Source organism: Rhinatrema bivittatum, chromosome 18 (genome assembly GCF_901001135.1).
Source record: "Rhinatrema bivittatum chromosome 18, aRhiBiv1.1, whole genome shotgun sequence".
NCBI classification, from domain to species: Eukaryota; Metazoa; Chordata; class Amphibia; order Gymnophiona; family Rhinatrematidae; genus Rhinatrema; species Rhinatrema bivittatum.
This window is the reverse complement of record NC_042632.1, coordinates 44,594,264-44,612,573: the sequence shown is the minus strand read 5'-3', so window position 1 is coordinate 44,612,573 and position 18,310 is coordinate 44,594,264. Positions and strand designations below refer to the sequence as shown.

General features: G+C 44.6%; 2 protein-coding genes across 4 annotated transcripts in view; one reads left to right on the top strand and one right to left on the bottom strand.

Moving 5' to 3' along the window:
• Positions 1-15,780, top strand: part of HNRNPAB (heterogeneous nuclear ribonucleoprotein A/B) — a 37,572-nt gene extending 21,792 nt beyond the window's left edge. The window contains exon 8 of the mRNA XM_029583509.1: positions 15,050-15,780. The gene's annotated coding sequence lies outside the window, so the exon portion shown is untranslated. The remainder of the gene's footprint in view (positions 1-15,049) is intronic.
• The window catches only part of LOC115079726 (5-phosphohydroxy-L-lysine phospho-lyase-like), a 42,651-nt gene that overhangs the window by 7,591 nt on the left and 16,750 nt on the right, over positions 1-18,310 (bottom strand). For 2 of the 3 annotated variants that reach the window (XM_029583505.1, XM_029583506.1), the window contains exons 9-13: positions 15,806-16,031; positions 15,232-15,386; positions 8,043-8,132; positions 7,220-7,350; positions 855-932 (exon numbers count right to left, since the gene is read on the bottom strand). In XM_029583505.1, the coding sequence (XP_029439365.1) occupies positions 886-932; positions 7,220-7,350; positions 8,043-8,132; positions 15,232-15,386; positions 15,806-16,031 (649 nt within the window). In that variant the 3' untranslated portion in view covers positions 855-885. The remainder of the gene's footprint in view (positions 1-854; positions 933-7,219; positions 7,351-8,042; positions 8,133-15,231; positions 15,387-15,805; positions 16,032-18,310) is intronic. The other variant, XM_029583507.1, reaches the window with a different exon arrangement.

Sequence of the window (18,310 nt, the reverse complement as noted above, 5' to 3'; positions counted from 1 at the left end):
ATACGACAGATCAGGCCAGAGACCCATCCGGTTGCTGCCAAGATGTTTTTGCCATCTGGTGTTTCAAGTGGGTTTGCTTTTCAGGGTATTTGGGCAGTTGATCATGGTGTGGGTTTTTGGGAGTGTTTTGGGCTTGTTTTTGGGGGTTTCAAACCCTATTGTTTTCTCTGTTAGCCCGAGAAAGGGTTAGGGGGGTTACATCTTGGCTTGGGTACCAGTTAATACTGAGGGGACTGCAGGTGGCATTTTCTCTTATGAGGCAGTACCTGAAAGTTTTTTTGTTTCTCGGACTCCATCTGCTGGTAGGGAGGCAAAATCCACTTGCCTGAACTGATCTTTGGTATTGCAGGTAAGAACCAATTTTCTTATCTAAGGGATTTATTTACTATGCATTTTTCCCATAGACACAAAATGGAAAAAATCCTTTACAAAATAGGATCTTAAAATGGGTGCTTAGCACTGATTTTGAATACTTACTCCCCCCCCCCCCCCCCACTCTTTATGTTCCTAAAATTTAGGTTCTCAGCTCAGGCCATTTTCAAAGCACCTAAACCCTTTGAAAATTGACCACAAGTGGTGTGGGCAACAATGTTTGATTTCATAGCTTTTTTTTTTTTTTTGGTAATAAATGGAGCAGTTATTAGCTTTTTCCCACCTTATGAGGTTAAGCTGTTAACCTTTTGTTTCATTTCAGTCTGCAACCATTCCTCCAGAATGGTCAACAGTTCTAAAACTTTGAATTTTCTTCCCCAGATCATATTCTGGGGAAGAAACAGTGCATGCATAAATTTAAACATGTTTACTTCAAGGTTTCTCTCTGCTATTGTAGGCAGTATTTAAAAGAAACTACTTACCACTTTTGGAGTCAAATCAGATCATCGTTGCTTAGGAACTCGTTCTAGTGTTATAGTTCTCAACTTCTTTTTCCATAGCTGGTGTACAGACAACTCAGTTAAATCAATACCAGAAAAAGTACATCTATTCTTCATAATTTACTACAGCAGCCTTTCAATGGTATAAAGTCTGAACTGTTTAATATTTCTTAGCATTCAGATAGGTGGATCCATACCAGTTGGTTATGCACCACCTCTACCAGCGATGGAGGCTGAGCAAAGCAGACATCACAGTATATATATATAATCGTCCATGGACATCAGCCCGCCAATATTCTCCGTCTCTAGCAGATTGTGGATGTGTGGGGGATTGGGTTGTGGGGGGTTTTTTTTGTTTGTTTTTTTTGCGGAGAAAAGAAGAAAGAAGGTTATTGTTCTGCTCTCTTGTGGTGATACCTTATATTTTCACATAGATAAGCAGCTGAATTAGCCATGCTGTTGCTTAGGAACTCGTTCTAGTGGGTATGTCCTCCATGCCACTAGGTGGTGGAGCTCTCAAAGTCTAGTAAAATCTTTTTAGCCAGGAGCTCCCTCCCTCCTGTAATCCTCAGGCTCCTCAGTCTGACTTTTTTTTTTTTTCCTGTGCAACAGCATGCACGGAACTCTCTACTCTCCTTTCCTTAACTACAAAAAAATAGTAATAACTAACTAATGTTTTAATTAAACTAATGTAATCTATGGTAAATAGTTCTATTGTAAATAATTACCTCTGTAAATAAGTTCTAACAACATTAACGGTTGCACTGTTCTTACTCATGCTACCTATCTCTTCCCTCTCTTCTCCTGTCTCCCCTTCCCCTCTCCTCTTTCTGGCCTGCTCCAATCCCTTGCTCCCTGTTCATTGTAATTTCCTCCTATATTTGAGTTACCTGTAAACCGGCGTGATGTGCCACACGAATGCCGGTATATTAAAAGTTGTTAAATAAATAAATAATGAAGGAAAGGAACATCAAAATCGAAAAACAGAAAAAAAGAAGAGAACATTTCTTCATAAATTGCCCTTCACCTATCCTCCTGCAGCATCTCTGTGTACCCCCTCCCAGATGATTCACTACCTGGGCTAATCCCAGAGCCATTATGTCCACCAGCATGGACCTTTAAAAATAAATAAATAAATAATAAAAGCTAATGAAGATGGGCATGTTGAAGCCCGGATCATCTGCAGCAATAAAATTCCACCTCCTCAGTCCATAGGGTGGGCTACAGATCCTGGCCAACACAGAGAGCCTACCGCTAACCTGTGCTTCGCTGAAAGCAATTTAAAGTTTCCTACTGCATCAATCAGATGGTTACAACTCTTGGTTGATGGCCTTGAGGGACCTCTCCTAAGATACCCCTTTGCTTCCCCAAAGTCTCGTAACGTCAACTTGAAATACATTAAACTTTCACTTCGCTAGGTGACACTGGCAAGCTACAGTATATATTGTCTGACTACAGTTTTTTCACTGATGCCAGATGACCATAAGTTTAAAAAAAAAAAAAAAAAAAAAAAAAGGAAGGCTCATTTTCCATCTGACCTTGCCTCTAAACCTTGGCATCAATAGAAAGGGGAAGCTCTTCCTACACTCAGTCAGTCTCTATAGCAAAGTCAATATTCTGCCTCAGGGAAAAAAAAAATCCATAAAAATGTAACAATACTGAAGGACTTTTCTCCAGTCAATCCATCATCCTGTGGATCGCATTACCTGTGCAACAGGCATATGCATCCAATCCATGGCTATTATGGGTGAATCTTCTACCAACAATTTCTTGCCTAGGCAATCTCGGGCTCCTAATCAACTACAAAATGTCAAAATTGCAGTGCACACAAACTTTACCGTTCATAGGAACTTACACCACATCCGATAGCAGTAACTCTTTCCACGATGTCCACAACTTTACCTATTTTGAGACATATGGCAGCAGCTATTTACCTGGTTCCGCGCACACACACCACCATATGCGCTGCCTACAATAGGATCTCCAAACTCAATCTCTACTTCCATTGTCCATACTCATTTCTTTCACCAGCAGCATGGAATGAAGCCTGCAATGGTGGCGACTCCTACTATAGACTGGTTTCCCTCTGAGATCCCTTTGACATCAGGTGATACTCACCACAGATGCATCCCCCAGTGGATGGGGGAGCTCATCTGGACAAATTACAGACACAAGGTCTATGGACTTTGTGCAAACTTACACTACATATCAACCTTCTGCAGCTCAAACCGGTCAGAAATGCCCTTTGAGGATTCCCTACAAGGGAAGACAGTCATGGTACAAACCTGGACAACCAAGTGACCATGTTCTGTATAAACAAAGAAGGAAAGTTCAATTGCTGGAGTGGGATCACCAAAGATCCATCTCACTACAGGCAACTTATCTGCTGGGAATTCACAATTCCAGAGCGAACAAGCTCAGCAGAAATTTTTGACAACCCCCCCCCCCCCCCCCCTCACAAATGGGACCTACATCAAGCAGTAGCTAAAAAAAAAAAAAAAAACAACCACAAAACTTTCGCAAGGTGGGGTCTTCCTACAGTAGTTCTGTTTGCAACAGAGAGCAAAAGGAAACTAGAGAATTGTTTATCCGAGCCCACTCAGACTCTCTCCAGATGCCTTTTCTCATTGATTAGTCTCATTGCCTCCTCTACACCTTCCCTCCAATTCCGCTCATCTCTCGCACAATCCAGAGATGCATTAAGGACCAAGTGCATCTGTTCCTAATAGTGCCAACATTGCCACGGAGACCATAGTACAGTTACCTACTGTGCCTATCAATCCGCAACCTAATTCCCCTGGGCGACAATCCAAGGCTTCTCACAGAGGACAAGGGAACACTACTACATAAGAAATTGCCATGCTGGGTCAGACCAAGGGTCCATCAAGCCCAGCATCCTGTTTCCAACAGAGGCCAAACCAGGCCATTACCCAAACACCAAGAAGATCCCATGCTACTGATGCAATCAATAGCAGTGGCTATTCCCTAAGTAAACTTGATCAATAGCAGTTAATGGACTTCTCTTCCAAGAACTTATCCAAACCTTTTTTGAACCGAGCTACACTAACTGCACTAACTACCTTCTCTGGCAACAAATTCCAGAGCTTTATTGTGCATTGAGTGAAAAAGAATTTTCTCCAATTAGTCTTAAATGTGCTACTTGCTAACTTCAAGGAATGCCCCCTAGTCCTTCTATTATTCGAAAGTGGAATTCCAGGATAGTGATAGAATCAGCAGCTGCCTTTTTGGCATTTGTGGGCTGTGTCCTGGTCCGCATTTTGGCCAGAGGGGTGGCTTCGGGAAGAGCGGCCAGGTGCCAGCTATGGCTCAGGAATTGGTTGGCTGATACAATTTTGAAGTCTAATCTTATGAAATTGCCCTTTAAAGGATTATTTGTGTTTGGGAATGAGCTGGAAAAATGGCCAATAAGTGGGGTGAGGCCCAGGTACCTCTGTTAGCAGAGGATAAGAAGTGCCGAAAGAGCACTGCATCTGCAAGAGGTCATGCTAGGGGTTTTGGATGCTTTTGACCCTACAGCGGGGCAGCTTCTCAGAGGATGCTGCCTTTTGGGTAGGTCTGACCTTGGGGCTCAGGTAGTGGTGGCTCCCCGCCTTCCCCTCTCAATGAAGGTGTGCTGACCCACCCCTAGGAACAGAAGAAATCAGAGGTGGGTCGAGATCATGTCAGACCAATGGATTCTGGAGGTGATAAGAGATGATTATGCTCTGGTCTTTCTCAGTGTCTCTTGGGACGTCTTCATGGTGTCTCCCTGCAACTCTCCACAGAAGACAAGCAGTGGAGTGTATGTTATCAAGGCTCTTCAGTCTGTGGGCTGTAGTTCCAGTGCCCATGTCACAAGAAAAATGGGCAGATATTCCATATGTTTCTTTTTGCCCTGTCCTAGATCTCAAGGGAGTCAATAGTCATTTGTAGCTAACCCGTTTTCATACAGAAACCTTATGTTCAGTGATAATGGCAGTCTTGCCAGCATTTCTGATATCTGGATTTTTCAGAGACTTACCTTCATGTTCCCATCCGCTTATAACATCAACAGTTTCTGCTTTTCACTGTTTTGAGGCAATAGTTGTGTACTGTTCCATCCTTTTTTGCCAAAGGTGGTCTCTGATTTTCACTTGAATCAGTTTCTCTGCTGATTCTGGACAGGGAGAGAGATGTGGATGAAAATTGCCTGTTACAGTCCTTGGAGGTCAACAGGCATATCTTGAGGTATTTAAAATTTTCTGAACCTTGCTGGAAGACGGAGTGGCTGTTTATATTCTGGTGGGAGTAAACAGGGTGAGCTGGCATTGCAGGCTACAATAAGAAATCACGGCCACGTATGTGGATGCTAAGCAGCTGTTGCCTAGTCAGGTTAAGGCTCAGGCAGTGTCATGGACAGAGATTAGATTGCTGTCTTCCGTTGATTTGCTGAGCTGCCACGTGGTCCTTCTTACATATCTTTTCCAGGCATTACTGCCTGGATGTACAGGCCCGGGAGGATGCAGCCAATCGCACATGCGGTATTGATTGTACAGTGGGCAGCCTTCTACCCTGTTTTGGAGTAGCTTTTTGTACGTACCACTGGTGTGGATCCACCTATCTGAATGCTAAGAGAGGAGAAATTACTACTTACCTGATAACTTCCTTTAATGAAGATAGGTAGAGCCACCTTCCCACCCTTGGCTGCCAAATGGTGGTGCTATTGTCCTCTTGCATGGCTGAATGTTCCAGGGGTTATTGGTAAATGTCAATCCAGTCCCTACACTAGTGTTATCCTTGTCTGAGCTTGGTGGTTTCCTGTTAGCGGAGTGCTGGAGATGTTGGTTAATCAAGTTTTTGTTAATTTGTCCACAGTTGACTTTTGCAGAGAATACTGGTGGGCTGATGTCAGTGCAGGGGTATATATGTACAGTGACATCAGCTTTGCTCTGTCTTTATCTGGTGGTAGAGGTGCATGATCCACACCAGTGGGTTATGCACCTTTATCTTCATTAAAGAAAAGGAAATTATCAGGTACGTAGTAATTTCTTCTTGTGTATCATTCACACCAGCATGGGGTAGTATGACAACGTCCCATACAAACTAATGTAGCTGTATAGATATTTTTATATTCTGTAAAACCTAGAAAGGCAGAGTAGCCAGTTTAAATTTTATATTTGATCATGGTCTATACAAAACTATAAAAAGTTTGAATTGGAGCTCAAATAGGGAGCTTAAGTCTTAGAGGAGCAGCAGTATTTTAGTCAACATTAGCTTAAATCATTCTACTAATGAATGTATTATGTGGCAATCTGACCGTTTGACTCTGGTTACTACAGGATATACAAGTAGGGCAGCCATATGGTGAAAAAGGCATGGCATACAAGGAAAAATGTTGGTTTGCTAAGTTTGGCCTGAAACCTAAAACACTGGTGGTAGTTACGACCAATGTATGTTATATCTGCTAAGGGTCCATTCACTCTGCTCAGCAAGTTGCTTATAGTAGTAACTGCTGCTTTGTGCAGGTTACTCTCCTGCAGATCATACAGAAATATTGCATGTAAAGCTAAATATAGGCTAACCCATTTCTTCATTTCTATCCTCTAGCAAGCTGCAGTTCTATCCATGCCCTTCTGTCCCTCTTCCCCCCCCCCCCCCCCCCTTCCCCCATCAACCCTGTTTCTAACACTACTTATCTGTTCTCAACATCTCTTCATACCTGGTTCTTACAAGACCCATATTGAATCCAGCATCCAGGCCACCTCGTGTTTTACCATCAAGCTTTATAATAAATCCGAATACTCTAGCATTTTTAGAAGTGTACACAGGGAGTCCCTCCAAAGAGATGTTACGGTTAGTCTCACCATGATCCTGCACTGCTTACACAAATTCAGTTGTTGTCTTCCCCCTCCCTCCAACTACCTTCTTATTCAGTTCTATATACAACTCTTCCCTCCTTATGTCTCTCTCTAAAGCTACAAAAGAAAAGTAGGCCAGAGAAAGCAGTTCCACCTCCCATTCTTCCTTGTTAAAACAGCTAAGAACAAGGTGGAAGGAGCTAACAAAACTGAAAGATTATAGACTAAAGGTCCTATCAGGAAGACCAAACTGGTTTTGATGAAACATTCAGTAGTTGTTTGTCTTCATTGTAGCTGATAACCAAACAAGTTTATGTATACACTCTGTAAGAGGTTTTATACCTTAAAGCAACTAACTAAGATTACTTTATGTATCTTACTTAAAGTGTCTTTTTTTTCTTGGACTTTTAATCAAATGAATCACTGGAAAGATACATTCACATTTATAGCTACAAGTTAGGTTGATGATGCCACTTTGTGGAAGCTAAGGTTCCTTAACTTTATTCCTACCTGTTAGGATTTCATCAAGTGTGTCCACAACAAATTTTGCATTCTCCTTACTAAAGCACAGTGGGGGTTTGAATTTAATGACATTTCTGTCTGGACCATCAGTGCTCAGCACAATATACTCTTCCTTTAGCCTGTGAAGGAAAGAATAAGAAAAGGAAACCTTTCTGTATGATCTGCATCACTCTGATAGTTCACTTTTTCCACCAATTTACAAGGGAAGATACAGGGTTTTTAAAAGGTATTGGATGTTTTTATATTATAAATTAGTTTTGTTACTGCTCCTGAGCATTCAGGTCTTTCATAAACATTACAACAGTTACAGGCTATGGCAGATTTTTCTCTTCAGTTTTATAATTTAGTAAGGGAAACACTAGCTGGATGAGACTCTCATTTCATCAGTTCACAAATTTTTCTCTGCGTGAGGAAGTAAACAATTTTTAAACCGCTGATCTATAATTGTGTTAATGCTGGGCCATTTTATGCTGGTAAGTACTCACGCTTTGGTGTATTTCTGAAGAGTAAACCTGCAGCTGTGGAAGAGTGGATCATGAACTTGTTCCAAGGACCGACTAAAGTCCTAGATTGGGCAGCGGGTCTGATTTTTGCCTGTGCTCTTACGATTGGGGGGGGGGGGGGGTTTAGAGTATCTTGTTTTCTGTTATTGGACATGAGTGAGACATTTGAAGTTGGAAGCTACAGGCTTGTGTGTTCTGCTGTGAATACAATGACTTCATCCCTACAGCATATTAAAAGAACAAAAAGTGTGTAAACAGCAGCCACATTCATGCAGATCTAATATAAAGAGGACAATATAATAAAATACCTTCTAATTATAAATTCAGCTTCGTCAGGCGCTGGTGTCCTTTTCTCTTGATTTTTTACCAAATCAACACCAATAAACAATCCAACACCCCTGAAAAGGGAACATATAGTTTATCTACTTCCAAATACAAAGCTGCAGGTAGTAGGTAAGATGTGACAAATCTGGTGCAGGGGGCATTGGCGAGGGTGGAATCCATGTTTCATTAAGCACCTACATCCTCGCCCCTGTAATATGTCAACAAGGTAGTGGGAAAATAGCCTAACACACTTAAAATTCCTCCTGCACAATGGTAGCAAGGGCCATGTTGTGGGAGTACTGACTACCCACTAACTGGCCCAGTGCTAGTGCACCATTACTTTGGCATCTATGAAATGTTAGTTCAGCCAGCAGCTGAGTTAGAGCAAATTTTCTTTAGCGGGGGATGCCGGGTGGAGCTCTGCCAGAGCTAAGGTAGCATATTAATACTAAATAAAACAAAAACAGCTCCTGAATAATAACTTAGGTGGCTTATGCCCTTTCAGCATGCTTGCCAACCTCTCAGGACTTGCTACCACTTTTGTCTCTCCCCCCCCCCCCCTTTTTTTTTTTTCTGCTTGTTTGTAAAGCCAGAGTTGGTTAATCCATGCTTGCTTGATCAACGTTTGGAATCCTGGCTTTAGTGATCGTAATAGTGCCATAGCAAATGGGACAAGTGGATCTGGTCCTGGTTTTCCCCGCATTGCATTCACAGAAGTAGGATTAGATGTGTCTATCCTTGATGACATGGGGGCTATATGGTCATGCTGCTTGGGGGGCTGGTGTTAGTGATCCTTCTGCCTGTATGAAATCTAGTGCTGCTGCAGTTGCCTTGTTAAAAACAGTCTCAGGTCTTTCCTTGCTGGCAATCAGGCAGATACAGAACAGTCCACTGTTAACCCGCATTTGGATGCGCAGTTGACGCTCTAGCTTTCCCCTTATTCAGTAAGGGGTAATAGAGCGTCAAATGCGTGTCCAACCCCAAACCCCCCCCCCCCGAGACTAATAGTGCCCGCAACATGCAAATGCATGTTGATGGCCCTATTAGTCATTCCCACGCGATACAGTAAGTAAAATATGCAGCCAAGCTGCAGAGTTTACTTAAAAAAATTAGCGCCTACCCAAAGGTAGGTGTTAATTTCTGCCGGCATCGGCAAAGTGCACAGAAAAGCAGTAAAAACTGCTTTTTTGTGCACCCTCCGACTTAATATCATGGCAATATTAAGTCAGAGGTCCCAAAAGTTAAAAATAAATAAATTTAAAATCGGCCTGCACCTTGAAAACTGGATGCTCAGTTTTGCTAGCGTCCGGTTTCCGAACCTGTGGCTGTCAGCGGGTTTGAGTACCAACACCGGCAAAATTGAGCGTCTGCTGTCAAACCCACTGCTCCTGTCCAAAAAGAGGCGCAAGGGATGCGCTAGTGTCCCTAGCACCTCTTTTTACCGCAGGCCCTAATTTAAATATTTTATTTTACTGTATCGTGCACACAGGACACTGGCTTGTGCTCACCCTCTCTCCCGCGAGCTTTACTGTATCCGTCTGAATGTAAATACAAAATGTAGCCAGCCTAGCCTCTTGTTTTAATTGTTCTAATACTTATTTTCTCGTAGGAGAAGCAGGATGGTAGCCCTCACAGATAGGTAATATTATCCGATGGAGCCCAGCACAGAAAAGTTTTGTTGAAGTTTCTAGAAACTTTGACTGGCACACTGAGCGTGCCCAGCATGCCACTAACCACATGTCCATTGGGTGGGGGGAGGTCCCCCCTCTCTTGTTTCTCTTCCATGGCGCTATCCTGTGACTATGTGCAGCTCGTGCTGTTTTTCTAGGAACACTGCCACATTTTGAGTATCTCAAGGTTTTCTTTCCCCCCACGCCCTGGGCCTTGTCTCCTTCCTGTCGTAGAGGGCATTGCAGTCAATCCCTGACAGTGGCAGTGTCTGCTGGCCATCAGTTGGTTTTAAATATGATGGCAGCAGGTTTTGGCAATGCCCCTAGACCATGTCAATCCCAGATGCCCACGAGGTCTGTGGTCTATGCCTGGAGGTATTGCACAATGTGATGAGGTGTCACTTTTGTGCCCAAATGACCCTCTTCCCCCCCCCCACACCCCCCCCCCTACCTAGATAAAATGGAGAAGTTGTTTGGGCCTAAGAAGTCCAATCTCTCAGCCTCGGGGGCATCGCAACACCTCTGGGCAGTGGGGAACTACTGCCTACCAGTCCCATGCTGTCCACTCCGCCACAGAGTCTATGGTTGCAATTCAGTGCTGGAGACCGGCCTTTCTCTATCTCTCTTCATTCCAGATGCGGATCATCAGTTTTCCTCAGCGCTGGGGAAAGACCAGGCCAAGCATCATGGGAGGGCTAAGAAGCACCATCACCGGTCTCTTGTCTTCACCTGAGAACAATCTCTGGAGGGTGCCCCCATTCCAAGGAGGTATCTCCCTCCCTTGAGGCCAGTGGCCTGAGGTGGTCCCCACAGATTCTAAAGCCAGGCATCAGTCTCCCTTGGGACTCCAAGGGAGATCTGGTCATGCTGCCTCAGCCTGTCGTGTCTTCGGCAGCTTTTGAGTAGAGTGCAGTTTGGTGGTCTGCCAAGGCATCAGCCCCACCTGGCCTACCACTGATGTTGGAGCCTGCACCATTGATGCTAACACCACTGCTAGAGTACCTCGATCTTCTCTGTGCACTACTGAGGCAGCTGTTACCTGTGCCCCAGGTGCTTTCGATGCCCTGTAGGGCACCGGCACTGTCTTCAGCAGAGACCATCCCCATCGCTGATTTTTTGGATGAGGGAGGTCCATCGAGGCCAGTGCCACCACCTCAGAGACCAGCACTGCTTGAGTCCGGGCCCTCGCAGCCCTCTGTGCCTCAGGCTCCCTTGCCAGTGTCCCTGGGCAATCTAAGTGATGAGGACGCCCCATAAGACCTGTAGGGAGATGATGCCTCTGTGTCCTCTTCTGTTGACTCCGTGGACCTTCCCTCTGCGCCATTGCATCCAGAGGAGCAACATCGATCCCCTCCCGAAGACTTGGCCATGGTAGAATCCAGCTCCTGATGGAGGAGGATCTACAGTTTGTGAATGCACAAGGGAGTTGGTGGCTGTCTTAATCTATAACATATTCAAGGATTTGTTCGCTTGGCTCTGAGAACATCCCATTTCAGCGCCCCCAGTGAACAGGAAGACCAGCCTACCATGGGGTTTGATCTGCGTCAGATCCCACACCAGTTCGTTGTGGTGGAGTCCACTCTCAAGCAGGCAAAACGATCTCATTGCCTCCCCCCGGCCAGGAGCACAGAGCACTGGCCACTCTTGGCAGGAAAGTCTTCCAGGGCTCAATGCTGGCTGCCCGCATTACCTTTTACCAGTTGCATATGACACAGTACTTCCAGAACCTCTGGAAGTAGGTTGAGCGCCTGCCTCAGCAGCTACAGGAGCACTTCCTGAAGGTGGTCCAGCAGAGTTGGAGTGCGACAAGCATAAGGTCCGGTCCACCCATGATGTATTTGAAAACTGTGGGAAGGTTGGCCACAGCAGGCATTGGGGACCGCTGTATGGCTTGGCTCCAAGCCTCTGATCTCCATCCGGAAGTTGAGAGGATTGCAGATTTATCCCCAAAGATATTCTCCCAGATGCAGGGTAAGATTAAGGATGCTGTGGCCCAGCTGATGGATCAGCACATCTGACCTACAGTCCTCCAGCAAGAAGCCCTCGTGGAAACGATAGCCACCTAGGACTCAACCGGCACCCACAAAGCCCCACCACGGGGTTTTGACTGGCTGAGAGGGAGCGTAAGGCCAGCCTCCTGTGCCCACGATATCAGACCTTCCAGAGGTGACTATGGTTCTTTGCAAACTGTCATCTCAGTCAGGTCAGGTGATCCTATAAATTATTCATTGGGGGTACAGGTTGAACTTTCAGGGTGTCCCTCATGGGGTCCTTCTGCAAATCAGGCCATACTCTGAAGGGAGCTCTCCACTCTTGTGATGGCCTGGGCAGTCAAACCCGTTCCGCCAAGGCAACAAGGGAGTGGCTTCTACTCCAGATATTTTCTGATTCCAACAAGAACAGGGGGACTCTGTCCTATTCTGGACTTGAAGGCCTTGATCAAATTCCTGAAAAGAGAGGTTCAAGATGGTCTCATTGGGTGCCATGATTCCTCTCCTGCAGAGGAGGGGGGGGACGACGACTGGCTTATCAAGTGCACCACCCAGGAGGGAGTACTGCAGTTCCTGCACTTCACCAGTCAGATGTTGGAGACCTCGGCTTTCTGGTCAACTACATGAAGTCTCAGCTTGTCCCATCAACGCAGCCGGACTTTATTGGTGCCAGGTTTGACATGATGTTTCTTCCGTGGGAACCTCAACAAGCAGGGAGGGATGAGGTCATTCCTCCTCTGCTAGGAAGTGGTCCAGATCTGGTCGTGGGCTCTGTGCCAGGGTATTTGGCTTCGACCCATGTATCTAGTGGGAGTCAGACTGTGGTGGCACATGGACTAAATGGTTCCTTCTGCCTCCACGAGTGGTCCCTGAAGGAAGAGGTTGCAGATTTGATCTTCCGTCTTTGGGGAACCCAGGACGTGGATCTCTTCGCTTCCCCCTGCAACAGGAATGTAGCTCTGTTCTGCTTCCTGTTCAGGGAAGACAGCAGACCAGCATCAGATACCTATGCCTTCACCTACCATTTAGGCCAGGGCTCCCTATATATGCCTCCTCTGGTGGTGCTGAAAACTTTTCTGCTGTTCCATAAGGACCAGGGTACCATGATTCTCATCACTCCTTATTGGCCACGACAGATCTGGTTCCTACTCCTGCAGGATCTCTCCCTTCAGGAGCTTATCCCACAGAATCAGGCAGACTGTGCCATCCCAACCTCCAGGCCTTGTCTCTAATGGCTTGGATGTTGAGAGGGTTATTTTATAGCCCCTGTACCTCTTGGATATGATGGAGGAGGTTCTCAGTTTGGTGTGGGCACAAAGGCTTGGATCTCTTCTCTTGCTCTACAGCGAAGCTACTTCATTACCTCCTGCACCTCTCAGAGGCTGGCCTAAAGACCAACTCCATCAGGGTACATTTCAGTGCTATCGGGGCCTACTACCAAGAGGTGGATGGGTTGCCCATCGCGGGGTGCTTTTATGCAGGTCTACTTCAGCTACAGCCTTCCCTAAGTGCCTCCTGCTGTATCCTGGGACCTCAATATGGTCGTGCCCAGCTTATAAAGGCTCCCTTTGAGCCTTTGCATGCCTGTAACCTGAAGTACCTGACCTGGAATATAATCTTCTTGGTGGCTGTCACTGTGGAGCACAGGGTCAGCAAACTTGAGACCTTGGTGTCCTATCCACTTTAGATGAAGTTCTTTCATGATAGGGTGTGTGTGCAGAACCAACCTAAGTTCCTGCCTAAGGTGATGACTGATTTCCATCTGAATCAGTTGCTCGTCCTGCCCACTTTTTTTTTCCCAAGCCTCATTTGCAGAGAGGTGAATGGGCACTGCACAGTTTGGATTGCAAGAGAGCCTTAGCCTTCTACCTGGAGCGAACAGTAGGCCATAGCAAGGCCATGCAACTTTTTGTTTCTTTTGACAAGCAGACCCTGTCCAGCTGGCTAGCAGATTGCATTTCCTTTTGCTGTGCGTAGGCAGGACTGTAGCCTGGGGGCCATGTCAAGGCTTATTCTATCAGAGCCATGGCAGTATCAGTGGCCCACTTGTGAGCAGTCCCCATGGATGTGATCTGCAAGGCTGCGACTTGGACTTCCCGCCACACCTTCGCCTCGCATTACTGTCTGGACAGGGATTGCTGATGTGACCATTTCTGCCAGTTTGTCCTCTATTAGCTGTGAAACCCAACTCCCTGCTTCAGGCGCTTTGTTCAGGCTCAGAAGGCCTCCCTGTTACCAACAGCACCAGTATTGGGCCCATTGGCACGTGGTTGGGTGCCTGTTGGTCTTGCTTGTTGTTTGGGAGCAGCCACATGTGAGCTCTACCATCCTGCTTGTCCTAGGAGAAAGCATAGTTGCTTACCTGTAACAGGTGTTCTCCTAGCTCAGCAGCATGTTAGTCCTCAGGAAACACGCCTGCCACCCTGTAGAGTTAGGTTTCTCCTAGTTAGTTGTATTAAGCTTTTTTCGTAATTCTATATTAGGAGACTGAAGAGGGATGATGTGTGGTTAGTGGCATGCTCCGTGTGCCAGTCAGTTTCTAGAAACTTTGACACCCACATGTGAGGACTACCAGGCTGCTGTCCTAGGAGAACACCTGTTATACGTAAGCAATTCTGCTTTCTATCCTTTACTCTAGCATCTTCATTAACAAAACAAAACCATGTACTTTTTCAGTTAAAGTATATTTTAATGTAAGCTGACATCTTTATAGACGTTACTACCAATGGTTTGGTTTTTGAGTTTCCAGTGAAAAACATTTAGTCCATAAAACATGTACAGGGGAAAAAAAAAGCATCACTATTTTTCTATTCCTGTTAATAAAGGGGTAAATAGTTTAATTACTACCCTCCCCTCACATCCCTCCCACACTTATTACCTTCCCAGAAAAGTGAGTGGATTTAGATCAGGAAATGAAAGCACATGTAGAAACTTAATTTTCAAATCTTTGCGTGTGCTTCTTCTGGAATTTCCCTCTGACTGCATGTTCCCTTATAGCCTTTCAAAACTACCCTTGGGTTTGTCCAAGTTTTAAATTTATTTTGATTATTTTTTTTAAACAAACTAGTTTCACAAATTATTCTGTATACAATCCGTGGACCCATGAATAGTTGAATGCAACAGATTGTAATACACACAAGTTTGCAGAGGGGATCTAATGGCTGACAGGCATCCTCTGTCTTTGCACCTCTAGTCACTGGTGCTGTGGCAATCTGCTTTGAATTGCCCCAAAGCAGAATATAAATAAATGAATGCCATCAGTTTCCTTAGTTTAGAATAAACATAGCTGAACAATTTTTTTTTTTTTTTTTTTTTGCAAAACTCCTGCAGAAGAGACCTGAACCATCTCTTGGGCAACAAGAAGTACCAGAAAAGACACTGCACAGGGGAGTGAGCTGCTTGTTAAAATATGCATTGCGCCTTAATGTACGTCACTACAATTATCTGGAAGGCAAAAATTGATTAGTTATAACAGCATCTGAAACAGTTCATTTAATTGTTTGTATGTGTACCTGATGTCGCCAATCAGCAAATGCTTGGCTTTCTGTTGCTTGAGTAATTCCATCAAGTAGTTGCCCACTTCTGTAGCATGAGCACAAAGGTTCTCCTTCTCAATAACATCTAGAACAGCTAAACCTATTGCACAGGATACTGGATTTCCCCCAAACTAGATAAAGAAAAAAAGCAAAAAAGCTATACTCTCCATGATCATGAAGCATCACATGTCTAAAAGGAAAAAAGTCCTGCCCAGGTTTAAGTCACTTTGAATCCAAGCATGTCCAATTACTAAGCACAGATTCTCCATTGAAGGAAAAACTCTGGTTTACATAGCAGACTAGAAATTCAGTAAATTATAAAGAGGTCAGACACCAAGATGTGAAAATTCAAGCCCTAGTGATAGAAACAAGTTTTCACGAAGGCTAGATATTTGAGTACAAATGAAAAATTTATATCTGATTTCATGCAATTAATATTGAAATCTGAAACATGCATACACTTTAAAAATGACATTACAAATGATGGAATTTTCATAAATGTGAACATTAAACAAATTATCTCTAGTAGAATTCAAACTTTTTTACTTACCGTATTAAAATATTCCACTCCGGTTGCTGTAAAAGCTTCTGCAATTTTTTTTGTTGTTGCCACACAGGCTATGGGGTGTCCATTCCCAATTGGTTTGCCCATGGTCACAATGTCGGGAACAAAATCCTCTCCTTGAAGCTGAAATGCCCAAAACTGTTTGCCAACCCTGCCAAAACCAACTTGAATCTCATCAGCAACAAACACTCCTCCGGCACCCCGAACATATCTACAATGCAATAAAGTTTTAAAAGTTTATTCATGTTAGTTGTTTAAAGATGTTACCAATGCCCTCAGCATAATTCTGTTGTACAGTATGTAAACCACTGTTAGCCATCTTCTCAACGTAGGCCAACAAGAGGCTCCTAGCCATACCAAATTTTTACTTCATGTCGAGGAGCAAGTTGAAGTATTGTTTGGATCCACATATATGTGGTCTCATTCTGTAAAGAAGGCTCCCTTGGTTTGAATAAAAGGTCTTGTTTATAATTTTCTACAGCCACGTTAGCCAGAGAAAAATGAAATTTCTTCCATATAGACTGTAATGCCTCAAATGCCATCACAGCATCAGTTCATCATATCCTAGTCCACATGAGATGATTTTGACAATGTTAAACTTTTTTTTTAAATGACTTACTACTTGGGCATGAACTAATATAGACTACATAGAGTATAAGATTTTGTTTATTTAACAGTATTTATAAATTGCTTTTCAGATTTCAAGAATTGCCCAAAGCGATATAAATGCACTCAATTATAATATACTAAACCAATACAATAAAACACAACAAGTAAACATCTTACCAATGAGCCAGGTTATCCTTACCAACTTTATAGACATGACTTTTTTAGAACCCTACTGCTTTCATCTGTTACCTTAGCTATAACAATGGAGAAATTACTTACCTCATAATTTCGCTTTCCTTAGCGTAGACAAATGGACTCAGGACCAATGCGTTATATGCTCCCCTGCTAGCAGATGGAGTCAGGTTTCAAAGCGGACTTCACCTTAGATACACCCCTGCAGTGACCTCAACCCTTCAGTATTCTCTTCAAAAGCCATTGTGGACATACTGTTGAAAAATGTCGATTATAACTTGATTGAAATCAATAATTGTAACTGTACTCAACCAAACACTGAATCCCAGCAAGATTATAGATGCCCTGATCCTAGGGATTGGGTGACAGCTTACCCATAACCTCTTGGCAACGATATTCAGTGCACGGACGATTCCTTGGCACCATCCTTGGGCAGCTGTGGGCAGGATGCTGAGTCCATCTGTCTATACTAAGGAAAACGAAATGATCAGATACGTAATTTCTCCACTACCTAGCGTGTAGCCAGATGGACTCAAGACCAATGGGATGTACAAAAGCTATTCCCGATTGGGGTGGGAGGCTGCCCATGGGCCAGTTAGCACCGCCCTTGTAAAGGCTTCGTCCTCTTGGGCCTGAACATCCAGGCAATAGAACCTGGAAAAGGTGTAGCTGCTCGGCAGATGTCGACGGGAGATGTCGACATCTGCTTTCGCCCAGGATACTGCCTGAGCCCTAGTGGAATGAGCTTTAACCTGAAAGGGTAACTACTTTCCTACCTTTACATAAGCTCCCATGACAACCTCCTTGATCCAGTGAGCTATGGTAGCCCAAGAAGCTGGTTCGCTCTGTCTCCTTCCACTGTGAAGAACAAACAAGTGGTCCATCTTGTGCATCTGTTCTGAAAGTTCCAGATACCATATAAAAAATCTGATGTTTAAATGGTGGAAGAGGCAGTATTCTTCTGTGTCCTTGTGCCTATCCAGGGATGGCAACGAAATGGACTGATTCACATGCAACTCTGACTACCTTGGGCAAGAAGGATGGAACGGTACAAATTTGTAACTTTCCTGGGGTCATCCGGAGGAATGGTTCCTTATACAACAACACCGGTAGTTTAGAGATGCAATGAGCTGAGCATATCGCCACCAGGAACACAGTTTTCAGGGTTAACAAGCATAAGGACAGACGGCGCAATGGCCGAAAGGAGGGCCCTGCCAAAAATTGCCATAGTAAATTAAGATTCCACAAGGGGAACTGGCCACCTCGGGTGGCCAGAGGTACTTTACCCCTTTTAGAAAACGGGCCATGTCCAGATGCGCTGACAGGTGGGTTCCGTTCATTTCGCCTCTAAAACAGGAGAGCGCTGCTACCTGGACCTTCAAGGAGTTAAGGGACAATCCTTTATTCAAGCCATCCTGTAAAAAATCTGGAACCAGAGGGCTTTTGGCTGTCCGAGGGGCAACACCGCACTCCTCGCACCAGGCTCAAATACTCTCCAGGTTCGCACATACGCTAAGGACGTCTAACTTCCACACACAGAGCAGGGTGGTAACTACTGCCACCGAATATCCCTGCTTCATGAGGAGAGCCCTCTCAAAGGCCAAACTGAAAGACAAAAAGAGTCTGATCCTAGTGAAGGACTGGGCCTTGCAGGAGCAGGTCCCTGTGAGGTGGGAGGCACAGGGGGGA